The sequence below is a fragment of the Primulina tabacum genome, chromosome 10 (genome assembly GCF_025594145.1).
Source record: "Primulina tabacum isolate GXHZ01 chromosome 10, ASM2559414v2, whole genome shotgun sequence".
Classification (NCBI taxonomy): Eukaryota; Viridiplantae; Streptophyta; class Magnoliopsida; order Lamiales; family Gesneriaceae; genus Primulina; species Primulina tabacum.
Window position 1 is genome coordinate 19,701,294 of NC_134559.1, and position 17,593 is coordinate 19,718,886.

The window sequence follows — 17,593 nt, forward strand, 5'->3', positions numbered from 1 at the left end:
ATTCAAACAACTAAAAAAAAATAAAAATAAAAAGACATTGCAGTGGACTTGTAATTACCTTAGCTTCCCTGTGGATACGATATTCGGACTCACCGAATTATACTACTTGTGGACAACCTGCTCTTGGGAGTGCAACAATCAAAGTCGCAACAACATCCTCACCTGCATCGATCAAGTCTAGTGAGTCTAAAGACTCAACACATATAAACTGAGAATAGCAAGTAATACATAATAAAATCGCATGCAACTTTAAAATAGAACATACATACTTGAAGCTTGGATTTGAAATGAGCTTGAACTTGCATACATACATAGACGTGCCATAACTTAAAAGCTTACATAAACATGCTTGCGTACTTGTTCGTACTTAAACATACATGACTTCATTTTGCGTAGAGGATGTTTCAAAGCAAGTGACCCATACATAATAAACGCCTGATCAGACAAACCACAGTACTGGGCTGACAGGGACGTATCCACTGCCACATACATGAGATCCCCGTTCATCATTCAACGGGCTGGTTGGTCCCCGTTCATAATTTAACGCTTTCCAACCACGATCTAACCCGTTCATAATTTAACGGGGTGGCGAGGTCCTCGGCCACGTTCACCGACTTCCAAACTCATTCAATTTGGTCACAAGACATTTAGCATACCTCAAAAACTTAAAATATTTTCTTGCACGTCAACATACTTACTTGGCGTTGAGGGATTCGTTGGACTTCGACCGGGGTCGTTGCTGCAACATACTAACGTGAATTCATAAACTTAACGGGTGTAACTTAGACGTAACAAACAAGCTTGCTCACGAGTTCATACATTTCCCTATGGCGTTCTAAAATTCCCGTGACTCGACATTATTAAACATTACACTAAACCAAGACATCAACCTCAAAGCATACCATAATATTTTCCAAAAACTCAAGTACACGGACCCCGTGCCCAGGTCCGGCTCCGGGTCCGTGTAGGTGCGGTGTAATGACTCGTGAAGAAAAGGGAAGGCACGGACCCCGTGCTGAGGTCCGGGTGAGGGTCCGTGTAGGTGCGCAAAAGTGAAACTTGGGAAGAAGAGAGGACACGGACCCCGTGTCTGGGTTCGTCAGAGGGTCCGTGTAGACTCGGTTGGTTGACACTTCAAAGGAAGACAAAGGCACGAACCCCGTGTCAGGGTCCGTGTATGGATCCGTGTGGCCTCGACCTTTCTGAACCTGCGAGGAAAGCTTACGAAATGTCTATTTTCCCAAACGAACAACTAATGGAACGAAATTAAACACCTAGAGACCATCCTAAGACACCATAGCATTGAACTAAACTCGTACGAGTGCCCCAAAAATGAAGACGTCCACCCTACAACACATACAACCCGAAAACACGGCAATTGACACAAAATCTTTTCTTACGACTCCTAATGAATTAAAGAGCCTAAAGCCATGAATCGAAACCTCAAAAATACTCCAAACATCATTACCAGAGTTACCTATATGAACTAATGATCACCCGTCGATCCCCAACGAAGCCTGCAACAAATAACTTCAAGAACACAATTTACTTAAAATTCTCAGTTTGAGCAGTCCCACGAAAAACGCTATAACTCACTCAATGTTCGTCCAAAAATTTCGAATTTTATATCAAATCGAAGGTATCAAAAAGTTCTACATTTTTTGCATTGAAAGTTTCCCAAAATCTTGAACGAAAATTCGCAGTTTTAATAATAATCGTTAAACGTGATTTAGATCTAAAACTTTTCCTTCAAAATCGATCCAAACAAATAACCGCTCAAACTATGAACAACATACATGAATTTTAACGCATAAAACAACGCAACACATAATATGACATGATCGACGCAGCAAAAGAGAGATTATACGTGCCTTTTGATGATAAACTTTACCGAAACGGCGATACCGAAGCGGAGAAAGAAGCGAGGTTGATCCGGACTGATGGTGGCTCGATTATCTTGAAATAAAATTTCCGAAAACTTGCTGGAAAATAAAGGGGAAGGGGGCGGCTGCTTCTTAGATGGAGAACCCTAGGTTTCCTATCTTTAAAAATCTGAAAACATGAATGTGTAGATGTGTTGTGTGTTTTAGTATGTGTAAAAATGTGTGAGTGTGTGTAACGTGTGTGTGCGCTTTTAATTAGGAGGAATTAGTGCTAAATTAACTAAATTAAATACTAATCAAAAGTTAACACACACTAATTGAATCAAACTCCCCATTTAAAATGCTTACACACTAATTTTAAAAGTTCCAAACTCTTAAATTACTAAACAAATAAATAAGGCTTTAAATTTCTAAAACTAAATAAATTATTTAAAATGCCTCATCCTTGACTTAAAATAAAATACCATCTTTTGAAATTGCCAAAAATCGTCACCGGGTCTTTTCCTCAATCCTGCCTCGGATAATCGCCTGAAACATGAAACTCGTGAAACATTTTAACGTGCATCACATAAACATGAATAATTTAAAATAATGTATTTTCATAAATTATGCATGGCTAAAACTCATTTAAAATTAATTAAACGATTTAATAATTAAACGAATGCATGGGTTATACGTGTACTGAATTTGGGCACTACAGTTCCTCCCCCACTTATATAAATTTTGTCCTCGAAATTAAATCTTACCAAACAACTCCGGGTAGCGAATCCTCATGTCCGCTTCTGACTCCCAAGTGGCCTCTTCCACCGATTGGTTCAGCCACTGGACTTTGACTAGCTTAGTCACTTTGTTCCGGAGTCTGCGCTCCTGTCTGTCTAGGATTTGAATCGGTCGCTCCTCATATAATAGGTCTGGAGCAACCTGTAACGGCTCATAGCTCAGAATATGCGAAGGATTGGCTAGATATTTCCTCAGCATAGAGACGTGGAACACATTGTGTACCCCGGCCAGATTCGGCAGAAGGGCTACACGGTAAACTACTGTCCCAACTCTGTCCAGAATCTCGAACGGTCCAATAAATCTCGGACTCAGCTTGCCTCTCTTCCCAAATCTCATTACACCCTCCATAGGTGCTATCTTAACGAATATGTGATCACCAACGGTAAACTCGAGATCTCTCCTCCTCTTATCAGTATAGCTCTTCTGACGGCTTTGGGCAATCTTCATTTTGTCACGAATCTTGACCACCACATCTGCAGTTTGCTGAACTATCTCTGGACCAAGATCTGCTCTCTCACCAACTTCATCCCAATGAACTGGTGACCTGCACTTTCTTCCATACAAAGCCTCGTAGGGAGCCATACTTATAGATGATTGGAAACTGTTGTTGTAGGTAAACTCCACTAGAGGTATCTTAGACTCCCAAGTCCCCTGAAAATCAATCATACAGGCTCTCAGCAAATCCTCTAAAATCTGAATCACTCGCTCAGACTGGCCATTTTTCTGCGGGTGAAAAGCTGTACTGAACAGCAACTTTGTCCCAATGGCTGCATGTAAGCTCTTCCAGAAGGACGACGTAAACCTCGGGTCCCTGTCGCACACAATCGAAACTGGGAACCCATGTAAATGGACTATCTCCTTGATATAAAGCTCCGCGTACTGCGTCATGGAGAAAGTCGTCTTCACTGGCAAAAAGTGCGCTGACTTCGTGAGGCGATCCACAATAACCCAAATGGCATTAAAGCCTCTGACTGATCTAGGCAATCCAACGACGAAGTCCATCGTGATGTTCTCCCATTTCCACTCTGGGATTGGGAGTGGCTTAAGCATCCCTGCTGGCCTCTGATGTTCAGCTTTCACTTGCTGACAAGTAAGACATTCTGATACGAATATGCGGATGTCTCTCTTCATCCCCGGCCACCAATACAGAATCTGCAAGTCTTTGTACATTTTGGTACCTCCTTGGTGAATAGAATACGGAGATGCATGTGTCTCCGTCAGAATATCCTGTTTGATCGAATCAACACTAGGCACCCACATTCTACCTCTGTATCTCACAATACCATCTGACAATGTGTACAGTAGACTGCCCTTGGCTTCATCCTTCAATCTCCATTTCTGTAACTGCTTATCTGAAGACTGGCCTGTCCGGATACGGTCTAGCAGAGAAGACTGGACTGTCAGATTAGACAGCCTTGGTGCTCTGCCCCTATGGTAAACTTCCAAACCAAACCTCTGAACCTCAGACTGAAGAGATCTCTGCACTGATAACTGAGCTATGACTGCAACTTTCCTGCTCAAGGCATCTGTCACAACATTGGCTTTTCCCGGATGGTAGCTAATCTCGCAATCATAGTCTTTCACCAGTTCCAACCATCGTCTCTGCCTCATGTTCAGCTCCTTCTGCGTGAAGAAATATTTCAAACTTTTGTGATCAGTGAAAATCTGACACTTCTCACCATACAAGTAGTGTCTCCAAATCTTCAACGCAAAGACGACTGCGGCTAATTCAAGATCATGCGTCGGATAGTTCTTCTCATGCACTTTCAACTGCCTGGAAGCATAAGCTATAAACCGACCTTGCTGCATCAACACTGCGCCTAATCCGAGCTTAGATGCATCGGTATAAAGCACAAATTCACCCTGCCCTGTCGGCATGGATAGCACCGGCGCCGAAATAAGAGCTTGCTTCAAAGTATCAAAGCACTTCTGACATTCATCACTCCACACGAATTTAGCATTCTTCTTGGTCAGTGAAGTGAGTGGCACTGCTATGGATGAAAATCCCCGAATGAACTTACGGTAGTAACCGGCTAAACCCAGAAAACTGCGGATCTCTGATGCATTCTTTGGCTCAACCCATTCCTTAACGGCTGCTACCTTTGCTGGATCCACTTCAATACCACTGCTAGACACTATATGCCCCAAAAATGCTACTTTCTCCAACCAAAATTCGCACTTACTGAACTTCGCAAACAACTTGCAACTCTGCAAAACCTGCAACACTGTCCTCAAATGCTGGCTATGCTCCTCATGGCTCTTCGAGTAAATGAGAATATCGTCAATGAATACTATGACGAACTGATCAAGGTAAGGCTGAAATACTCGGTTCATGAGGTCCATGAAAATTGCTGGAGCATTCGTCAGTCCAAACGGCATCACTAAGAACTCGTAATGCCCATACCTGGTTCTGAAGGCCGTCTTGTGAACGTCTGCATCCTTAACCTTCAACTGGTGATACCATGATCGAAGATCTATCTTAGAGAACACTGTAGCTCCCTGCAACTGATCCAACAAGTCCTCGATTCTAGGAAGTGGGTACTTATTCTTTATCGTTACCTTGTTCAATTCTCGGTAATCGATGCACAGCCTCATACTCCCATCCTTCTTCTTTACAATAAGCACTGGTGCGCCCCAAGGCGAGCAACTAGGGCGGATAAATTCCTTGTCGAGAAGCTCCTGAATCTGCTGCTTGAGTTCTAACATTTCAGCTGGAGCTAATCGGTACGGTGCCTTAGAGATTGGCACAGTGCCTGGCATAAGATCGATTGCAAACTCCACCTCTCTCTCTGGTGGAAGACCTGTGACGTCATCAGTAAAGACGTCTGGGAATTCACTGACTACTGGCACGTCGGATAAAGATGGAGTGGGCACATCAGGCGCTGAAATAATACTGACCAAGAAGGCCTGACACCCCTTGGAAATCAGCCTCCTCGCTTGCATGCACGAAATCATGCGAGGGAAACTTCTCCATCTGGCTGGCTCAAATATGAACTGTTCCATGCCCAGCGGCCTAACAAATACTGATCTTTTCTGGAAGTCAATCAGAACCCTGTTCTTTGTCAGCCAGTCCATTCCCAAAATAATTTCGAACTCTGGCATCAGGCACTAGAATCAAATCTGCATATACTAGATGGCCCTGCAATTCCAGATCGATATCTCTGATCACGCTGATTGCTAACAGCTCTTCCCCGGATGGGACTGTCACCGAAAAATTCATGTCTAGGCCAATGGACTTAATGTCCAGATGATTAGCAAAAGTCTCCGAGATAAAGGAGTGAGTGGCTCCTGAATCTATCAATGCCGTTGTGGCTAATCTCTTTATGAAAATATTCCCTGAGATGCGTTAGCACAACAAACTAACTTATATCCCAAAAATTCTACCATAAACCTCATGCAACAAAAGACACCCACAATTCCAACTAAAACACTAGTATTCCCAATTAAAATTAAACATGCAAGGCAAAGAAATCAATACTGTACTGAATTAAATAAATTACCAATCAAAAGGATAGTGTTTGGATTCGCCTCTTGGGCATGCATGGTGAATACTCTCCCTTGGGTTGGCTGCTTCCAGTGTGGGCACTCTTTCAACATGTGGTCCGTAGCTCCACATTTAAAACATTTCCCGATCCCCATAAGCACTGTCCGGGATGCTGGCGATTGCATTTTTGACACACTGGGAAATTACCAGGCCTCTGAAGCGCCCCCTGCTGCTGGATAGGACCCTTGCCTTTCGGCGGTCCCTGATAGGGTTTCTTTCCCGGTAGTCCCTGGTAAGGTTTCTTGAACTGAGGCCTCTGATGCTGTTGCTGCTGCGGTGGAGCCTGATAGGGCCTCTTGCCCTGCCTGTCTGCCTCAATGTCCCGCTGGTCTTGTTCTGTAGCCAAAGCCCTAGAAACGGCAACTGCGTATGTAGTAGGTCCAGCTACCCTCACATCACGGCGCAAGATCGGCCGCAAACCATCCATAAAATGCCTCAGCTTACTCTGAGCATCATTAGCTATCAGAGGTATGAAATGACACCCCCTCTCAAACTTCTTCACAAAGTCTGCCACGCTGCTATCCCCATGCCTCAGTGTCATAAATTCCCTGGTCAGGCGGGAGCGTACTTCCTCAGTGAAGTACTTGGCGAAGAACGCTTCCTTGAATCCAGTCCAAGACACAGTCGGCAAATTAATTGCCACCGACGCACTGTCCCACCAACGTTTGGCATCGCCTGCTAAAAGGAATATGGCACAACGGAATCGGTCTGCATCCTGCAGCTCCATGTAGTCAAAAATCACTTCGATGGACTTAATCCATCCCTCTGCCACCATCGGGTCAGTAGATCCCGAAAACTCCTTAGGATTCATCCTCTGGAACCTCTAATACACCGCCTCTGGTCTGGGCCTTGCCCCTGCATTCGCTGCAGCCTGGTTCCCCGCAAACTGCGCGAAGAACTGCGTCATACCTGCAAGCATCTGTGCCTGCATGTCTGGAGGTGGGGGTGGAGGTGGAGGAGCGTCTCTCCTCTCCTCCCGAGCTACTCTATCCTCGTCCCTTGCTTCACGGTCAACCACACGTCTAGGAGGCATACTGTTCCAATAATTTACCCAACACGTAAACCCAATATGCATGGACATGATATAAATGACATCAGATGAACGTACTACAACTTGAAAATATGCACATGCTGAAATCAGAACTTAATGCTTACTACATAGCATGAATTTGAAACTTTAAAACTTACAGACTTGAGGTGTGACTTCTTGAGCTTTTTGCAACTGGCATTAGGCATAACCCTTTACAAGAACACCGCGCTGATACCAACTGTGACGTACCGTACTTTTTACTACTTTAAATTTGCGGAAAAATTAAAAATTTTCTTGAATACGAAAATAAAATCAATACGGTCGTCACTACATCATCCATTCACCAATAAAAATTTTGCTAAAAGAAAAGCTTGCTCAAAACATCTCGTATCAAAACGTAAAATCAGAGTATTAATATTTTCATGCTTAAAATCTTAAAATAACGTGATCGGTCCTCGGGTCTAGCCTCCCGCTCAGTCCAAGCCTGCTCCTTGGTCCCCACCTCCTGTCTCCTCATAGACATCCTCACCTGCATCGATCAAGTCTAGTGAGTCTAAAGACTCAACACGTATAAACTGAGAATAGCAAGTAATACATAATAAAATCGCATACAACTTTAAAATAGAACATACATACTTGAAGCTTGGATTTGAAATGAGCTTGAACTTGCATACATACGTAGACGTGCCATAACTTAAAAGCTTACTTAAACATGCTTGCGTACTTGTTCGTACTTAAACATACATGACTTCATTTTGCGTAGAGGATGTTTCAAAGCAAGTGACCCATACATAATAAACGCCTGATCAGACAAACCACAGTACTGGGCTGACAGGGACGTATCCACTGCCACATACATGAGATCCCCGTTCATAATTTAACGGGCTGGTTGGTCCCCGTTCATAATTTAACGCTTTCCAACCACGATCTAACCTGTTCATAATTTAACGGGGTGGAGAGGTCATCGGCTACTTTCACCGACTTCCAAACCCATTCAATTTGGTCACAAGACATTTAGCATACCTCAAAAACTTAAAATATTTTCTTGCACGTCAACATACTTACTTGGCGTTGAGGGATTCGTTGGACTTCGACCGGGGTCGTTGCTGCAACATACTAAAGTGAATTCATAAACTTAACGGGTGTAACTTAGGCGTAACAAACAAACTTACTCACGAGTTCATACATTTCCCTATGGCGTTCTAAAATTCCCGTGACTCGACATTATTAAACATTACACTAAACCAAGACATCAACCTCAAAGCATACCATAATATTTCCCAAAAACTCAAGTACACGGACCCCGTGCCCAGGTCTAGCTCCGGGTCCGTGTAGGTGAGGTGGAATGACTCGTGAAGAAAAAGGAAGGCACGGACCCCGTGCTGAGGTCCGGGTGAGGGTCTGTGTAGGTGCGCAAAAGTGAAACTTGGGAAGAAGTGAGGACACGGACCCCGTGTCTGGGTCCGTCAGAGGGTCCGTGTAGACTCGGTTGGTTGACACTTCAAAGGAAGACAAAGGCATGGACCCCGTGTCAGGGTTCGTGTATGGATCCGTGTGGCCTCGACATTTCTGAACCTGCGAGGAAAGCTTACGAAATGTCTATTTTCCCAAACGAACAACTAATGGAATGAAATTAAACACCTGGAGACCATCCTAAGACACCATAGCATTGAACTAAACTCGTACGAACGCCCCAAAAATGACGACGTCCACCCTACGACACATACAACCCGAAAACACGGCAATTGACACAAAATATTTTCTTACGACTCCTAATGAATTGAAGAGCCTAAAGACATGAAACGAAACCTCAAAAATACTCCAAACATCATTACCAGAGTTACCTATACGCAGCAATGATCACCCGTCGATCCCCAACGAAGCCTTCAACAAATAACTTCTAGAACACAATTTACTTAAAATTCGTAGTTTGAGCTGTCCCACGAAAAATGCCATAACTCACTCAATGTTCATCCAAAAATTTTGAATTTTATATCAAATCGAAGGTATCAAAAAGTTCTACGTTTTTCACGTTGAAAGTTTTTCCAAAATCTTGACCGAAAATTCGTAGTTTTAATAAGATTAGTAAAACGTGATTTAGATCTAAAACTTTTCCTTCAAAATCGATCTAAACAAATAACCGCTCAAACTATGAACAACATACATGAATTTTCACTCGTAAAACATCGCAACACATAATATGACATGATCGACGCAGCAAAAGAGAGATTATACGTGCCTTTTGATGATAAACTTTACCGAAACGGCGATACCGAAGCGGAGAAAGAAGCGAGGTTGATCCGCAACGATGGTGGCTTGATTATCTTGAAATAAATTGCCGAAAACTTGCTGGAAAATAAAGGGGAAAGGGGCGGCTGCTTCTTAGATGGAGAACCCTAGGTTTCCTATCTTTAAAAATCTGAAAACATGAATGTGTAGATGTGTTGTGTGTTTTAGTGTGTGTAAAAACGTGTAAGTGTGTGTGAGTGTGTGTGTGTTTTTAATTAGGAGAAATTAGTGCTAAATTAACTAAATTAAATACTAATCAAAAGTTAACACACACTAATTTTGAAACGCCACAGATTCGACGACTGTACTCACTATATCAAGACGTGTCTTTCCAGCGTGCTTATGTCCTCACTCACACGCACCCTGGGAAACTTCCCAGGAGGTCACCCATCCCAAAATTTCCCCAAGTCAAGCACGTTTAACTTTGGAGTTCTTATGTTATGAGCTACCGAAAAGAAGATGCACCTTCGTGATATGAGTAGTACAAATCAAATCTTTTAAGCCCTCTTCAACTGTACAGTCCATTACATTGAACAGTCTCGGAATCCCTCTCATTCCCGTGTGGGTCGGTTCATTCATGTTCCCTCCACTTAGAAGCCTGCCAGGAGCCGCTCATTGTCCGTGCAACTGATGGCACCGGCGATCACCCCCCGCCCTCTTCGGCCTCGGGCCTCACAAATTTAATCAAACTCCCCATTTAAAATGCTTACACACTAATTTTAAAAGTTCCAAACTCTTAATTTACTAAATACATAAATAAGGCTTTAAATTGCTAAAACTAAATAAATTATTTAAAACGCCTCATCCTTGACTTAAAATAAAATACCATCTTTTGAAATTGCCAAAAATCGTAACTGGGTCTTTTCCTCAATCCTGTCTCGGATAATCGCCTGAAACATGAAACTCGTGAAACATTTTAACGTGCATCACATAAACATGAATAATTTAAAATAATGTATTTTCATAAATTATGCATGGCTAAAACTCATTTAAAATTAATTAAACGATTAATAATTAAACGAATGCATGGGTTATACGCGTACTGAATTTGGGCACTACAGTTTATTCAACCCCTCTTCTAAACACTTTTCACCTATTAACCGATCCCTTCAACAACGGTTACAAAACCCGTTGTCTTTGACCCTTGACAAAAACATATATAGACAATGGTTTTTAAAAACCGTTGTTGTAGCCCAAAAAAAAATTCTTAGATAATGGTTTTTAAAAACCGTTGTTGTAGCACACAATAATTGGAGGACACTCTTCATTACGAACAATTTCTGCTCACAATAAATTAATAATTCCCAAAAATTAATTTGACTATGAACAATAAATTTAAAATATTCACTTATAATTGAGTACTATTAATTTATATTTGATTATTGTTTTAGTATAATAAAATATTCTAATTCACAATAAAATATACTTACTTAGTCTTCGTTCGAAATATTAATGAGCAATATTATATAATTACTTCACACTATTAATTATTTAAAACAAAAACTTTATGCAGGTAATTACACAATTACGAGTATGAAATCTGTAATAAATATTTTATATCCTTTCCAAGTTTTGAGGATCATATTACACAATATTTGAACACTATTCATTACCTCAAACAAATAAATTATGTTCAAAATAACCTCAATTAAAAAATTGCGCGTATGAATTTATGTTTGAAATAATTGAGACATTATTTGCTTATAATCAGTACTATTTGTTTATGATTGGATGCTCTAAATTCTCCCTAGGATATACTTAGTTATTCTTAATAAAAAAATAGATAATATTACATGATAATTGAAAATAATACACGAGAGGGTCAGTAAGCCTTGATCTTTTTATTCAAACATACAATTTATTATTACTACATAGTAACCATAGTAGTCGGAATTACAACACATATAATAAAAAACTATTACAAGTTTATTTTGAGTGAAAATGAAGAGGTTGAATGATATGTTCATCTTTCTTATATCTAACATTGATTAGATATTCTTGTTTCAAATATTTTAAAGTATTGGAATAAATTCTGCAAATGATTAATCTCAAACTTATGTTAAGATCCATATTATCTGAAAAAAATTTCTCCACAAACATTTAATTACTCAGTAATAATTTTGTATGTTTCAAATAATTTTACCTGTACTATGATACTTTTTCTCTCCCGCGTAAATCAATCAATTAAAATCATTTAAAATCAATTAATATAAGGGTTTTTTTTTTTAAGTTTTAGCATTTTAGCGAGTTTTAACAAAGTAATTTCTTGGATTTAGGAAGTTAGGATAAATTTATGTTAAAGTTTTTTATCCCCAATTTACCCTTTAATAAACCCCTCACATATATTTTAATAAAATAATTATTTTTATTATACTAATATCACTATTACATGGTAAAAAATATTCATGCCCTCGAGGTTTTTTAATCAAATAATTACATAAGAACTACTGAATTTTTTGAAAATTTTACAGTTTTAAAATATTTAAATATTTATAACAATCCAAACTTCCATTCCTCGGCGGGTCCGAGATTTTGCTAACATCACTACACCTATTTTATGCAATGGGACGAAACGATCCTACAAACCTAACTCATTTTGATAGCTCTAACCAACATGTTAATTTCTTTGTGTCAACCATGAAGCGCAAGTCCTTTAGGCCCTTTCCTCCACCACCAACACCACTAGATTCACCCGCTCTTGGATTAACCTTGGGAATTTTGAATGATCGGTTAGCTCGCCACATGAGAAAATCATTGTTATATGGGCGAGGAAGAAATTAAATTTAATTTCGAGCGGAAGAATCTTGGAATAAGTAATTGTTGGATCTCGATTTTCTTGTCCCCCAAACGCAGCGGAAGTTTAAAAAATTTTATTTTATTTTTACAATCAAAATATGTTTATGTTTGGGCACTCTTATGGTTTTACGATAAACATCCATATGGCGTAAGAATTTTATACCTTTAGTGATTAAATCACTTGGTTATACCTTTAGTGATTAAATCACTTGGCTCCAACTAATCCGGTATGACGGATCTGGCTCTTGATGAATCCCTATGAACATTCTTCAAGAGACTCTTTCTTTTCTTCTAATCAAGTTCACGACTAGATTGTTTGATCCTCTTCCAAATTGCATTAGAAAATTTGGAAGAAGTTTTAAAGTTTGAGAGAAAATTAAGAGAGACGGCTCAACCTTCTTCCTCAAGAGAGGTGGCCGAATTTTTTTGTTCTTTTGGAAGAAAGATTCTCGAAAATTATGGTAGGGTGGTGGCAAGGGTTTTGACTTCTCACTTATTTATAATTAACTCATTACCTAATACATATAATTAACATTAATGGGCTTAATTAATTAATTGGGCTAGTCCTACTAGTTTAATTAATTTAATCAAAGTCCATTAAACTTTAATTATTAAGTATGTTGGACTTGTAATCCTACAAGCCCATTAAATATACTTCCCACCAATTTTAATTTAATATTTAATCAACTCAACTTTTGAGCTTAATTAATTAAATTCATTATAAATTCAACATTTGAATTTATTACTTAACTTATAAATTCAACTCCTTGAATTTATATCACCTTCAAAATTTAATATCTAATAAACCCAACATTTGAGTTTAATAAATTAAATTCTCAAATTTTATGAATTCAATTCCTTGAATTTATTCTCTCAAAATTTAATTATCATAAATTCAACTCCTTGAATTTACTATATAATATAAATTCAACTTCTTGAATTTATTCTCTCAACGGGAACAAACGATCCAGTGCTTGTGTGACCTCAATGGTTCAGGGATACAGCTAGCCGTGGGTTCACAATTCTTTGTGATTCAGGACATAATCTTTTATTCGGGCTTACCCTAGTTAGCCCCATTCTTTTCATCAACACCTTGATCAAGAACGACAGAACTCATTTCTGATTGCATCCATCGGATCATGGTAAGAGCGTCTAGTAGCATCGCCCCATGATCCCCTAGGTATCAATGATAGTGCCTGCAAGAACCAGTCGATTATGATTAACGTACAGTACGGTCCCTTCATATCATATATCTCAATCGAATCTGCAACCATTGGTTCATCGAGGGTTGCATATTAATTCGATCAATATGTGATAACTATAATAGTGGCATCGCATGTACTATTGGAGAACTCCTTCTCCAACGTACATCTCATACTCTAGCCAGAGATTCCATGCACTATTATTACATCAGATCACATAGGATATCTACACACGTAGGTGAGCGGTGAATCCCCGACTACAATGCACTGGCTCCTATATGTGTCGCAACTATACCCAACCTCGCCACCTGATGACTCTCCTGGAGCCGATAAACGAGTCAAAGCACAGCCCTAGCATATAGAGCCTCAGTGTTGTACCGGGTCGTAAGGACTAATGGTGTACAATCATAACCACAAAATTATCCTCTCGATGAATGATAACCACTTGAAAAGTCCGAGGGAGGGTTGTTCGGTATAATCATCATATGACTATCCATCTGCATGTTTGGACATCTCTATGCCCTTACAAAGAAACGCAGTACACAACATCACAGATGCTAGTTTCGAGCTTAAGCGACCTTTATCCATGTTTTAGGCGGCTGAATCGACTAAGAACGAATTTAGATTATATAGTGTTTACAAACGAGTTTCAACATCGAATTACGATTCATTTGTATTAAAGTATAATCAAGGTCTTTATCTATGTCTGATAAAATGGGTATACAGATAAAGAATTAACAAACCATGAAAATATTGAATTATATTAAAATAAAGATTGTTTATTACAACTGAGTCAATAAAATTCCCAACCAACAGTTGGCTTGCAGGGCATCTACTCTAACAGTAATTTGTTATTGCAAAAGTAGAAGAGTTGGTTCATATATTTTGAAACAATTTAACCTGTCGATTTCTTTCTTGAAATTTTCGTCTTTTAACGTGGCAGTGCCACATCCGCACTCTCACGGTCACGGTCACCGAGAATTAATTGAAATTTTCAAAAAAAATCAAAGATATATTACTAAGACCGAAATTCGATACTATAAAATTTTAAAGTCGTAAATTGACAAAAAATTTATTATAATTATCTGGAAAAGTAAGCCATGACAATTTGTGAAATTTAAGAAGTAATTCATCAAGGATCGTCCCTTTCCCATTCATTAAAATTCAAATTGTAAACTCTTTAATTTTACTAGTAAAGTTAGTTAATAACTATATGCATATCATTCTATCTTCAACACTAACATTAATAATATTACAAATGTACAGTCATGCATTTTATTTTTTAATTTATAATAATTTATTTTTGAAAGATCTTTTTATTTTTTCAAACAATCAGCACACTTTTACATATATATATTCATCTTGTCTCGCATTCTCACAGGTGACTACTTTTGGAATTCATCTTACCTTTTTAAAATTATATCTTATTTTTTAAAAAAATCCATCAAATTTTTAGTCGAGATTATATATGCATGGCCAATGAACGTTATTTCTATTAGACTTGTTTTGCTCGAGAGTTGACGTGTGTGTAACTTTACAAACGTTGTGTTGGATATTAAATCATGATCAAATAGTTTTTTTCCTACCGACTTCAAAACAAAATACCCCCTGACTTGTCCAATTTTGAATTTTGATCTTTATTTTACTCAAATTGATGACAAAGTAACGAAAATGATGACGGATTTTAGAAAAAGCCGAAAATGATGACGGATTTTTGAAAAAGTTGTCACGTCACCAATTTGACCAAAATAACCTAAACCTAAAAGTTAGTGTACCAAAAGAAAACTTCAAAAAATTAACGAACCAAAACCAAAAATGGAAAAGTTCATTTTCCTCCTAAACTCCTAATCAAGAATCAAGAACAACTTAATTTAAACTCGTAGAGAATGCGTTTACGCTACGACCTAACTACGGTTAGTACTACTCAAAAAATGATATCCATTAAATACAAATTCTTTTTTACGAAAGCCATTAAATAATATAAAGTCTGTATCCAAGAAGTATAACACAAATACCAAAAAATACTCACGGAGGAACAAACAAAAGACGCAGAGTATTCAATTTATTCTTGAAGTATTATTCTGTTTGCGAATATTATAGAAAAGGGTATGTTCAAGTTTATAATACTTAAATGGATTTGATTCCTTTAAGATTATGACAAAGAAAGTGAAGAAGTGAACACATCTGGTTGGATTTATACTGTGTGACACAATTTGCTGATAATAGTACAAAGAAAAGGGAATCAATGTCGTGTTTTATCTGATCAATATTGTACTTGAAAATGTAAACTAAAGTCATGCATCCGATGCAAGAGTTAACATCCAATGTGGGTAAACAGTTAACGATTCCGACTTTATTGATCATGTATTCGAATCCGTGAGGAGTCTGGGAACGAGCACTATAAGTGCCCTCGTCCAACCTTCACCTTCGCGTTAGTTCTTCGGGGAAAAATGCTGCCCTATGTACAGCCAAAGGATTAGCCGTCTCCAATGTATATTTAATCATAAATATTACCTTAGTAGGAACAAACAGCATATATTTCCACAATCTCCGAATTTAATAAAACTAAATCCTTTGCACAAACATGAAAACCATGAAATTGAGCTCAAGTTTGACTCCTCTCACTGCCTTCTCCAGTGAAACAGAATAAGACATTATTAGACATACTTGATTAAATCCATGTTTTCAGACACACGTATATTTGTCACAAACCGAAAATTCAGCAGACATCAGGGGTAGAAACGTCGTAACTAATATTAAACCAAATTACGCAGATTCAGCTGTCAAATAAAATTCATCAGTAAAAGTGAGGGTTAAAATATATAGATTGATTTTTCTTAAGAAAAAGAACAAATGAATTTGCAAGCAATTCAATTCACCTTTGGTGCATCCCCAAGCCTCAACTCAAGATCCAGGTCATCTACCGATCCTGGGGCCCATTTCAAGAGATCTGATTGAGGAAGACATGTTCTATCATTAATTGAACTCAATTTCTCAAAGAAATTACTCAAGGGTGCTTCAATTCTCCTCTTGTTGTGTTTATCAGTTTCCTGCACCGCGTTCTTGATCAAATCCAAATCACAATCTTTCTTGTCAGAAAGCATTTTATACTTCGATCTTTGTTGAACTATAGGGGAGAAAAGGCAAAGGGCTGATGCCTTTTCGTTGCGTCTCTCCATTTTTCTTGCAGGTTGAGATGAATCCCTAGTAATATCTGATCGAGGTGAGATCAACGACATGTTCGAAAATTCAGGATTAGGGTTAATATCATACAACAAAGTACATATTTGGGATGAATATGCAGCACCGAAAGACGCAACATCGGCTGAAGGAATACTGCGGAATTGATTCAATCTAGCCCTATCTCTTCTGTGAACATTCATATGACCTCCTAGGGCTTGAGCTGACCTAAATTCTCTTCTGCAGAAGCTACAAGAATAAGATCTTGGAGGCCAAACACAACCTCCAAGAATCCCAGACACATCGTCAGCATAAGCCTGTTCTTCCCAAGAATCGCCGTGAGAATCCATGGCTGTTGCTGAATCAAAAAATATCTCATGAGTATCCGTACCATGTTTTCTTTTAGCCGACACCCAGTATCTTGCTCCTTCCATTGTTGAAAATGGAAAGTATTGGAAACCTATGTTTTTAAATTGATAATGAAAAATGATGACAAGATTTAATAAGAAGAGAATGCATAGGATTGATCAGATGAAAAGATTAGCTGAAACTTAGCAGAAGGTGGGGTGGTGCGCTCCAACTTTTGGCTGTTTCATGCAGCTAATCTTTGTTTTTTAGTAGGATTTTTTTGTTATTATTATTTTCCAATCTCAATCACTTTGGTTTGGGGATGCCAAATTGTGGTTTTTTTTTTTTTTGTGATTTCTTGTTTAATATTTCATTTGAGTGTGGGTCCTCAAATTTGACTTTTGTTGTGTTATTGCAGGATATTACTTGGAATTTGACAAAAACTAATATTATGTGATTTTACTTAGGAACATAGCGTTGAATTCAACGCTAGCCCATCAATTTCTATGTAATGTTACACACACACATTTGTGGTTTTTTT

At 38.6% G+C, this 17,593-nt stretch overlaps 1 protein-coding gene across 1 annotated transcript; it reads right to left on the bottom strand.

The window, feature by feature from the left end:
- Positions 1-16,394: 16,394 nt before the first annotated feature.
- LOC142504965 (uncharacterized) lies at positions 16,395-17,226 on the bottom strand. The gene has a single exon (XM_075617800.1). The coding sequence runs from the start codon at positions 17,136-17,138 to the stop codon at positions 16,395-16,397; it is 744 nt and encodes a 247-aa protein (XP_075473915.1). The 5' UTR covers positions 17,139-17,226.
- Between the last annotated feature and the right edge of the window lie 367 nt (positions 17,227-17,593).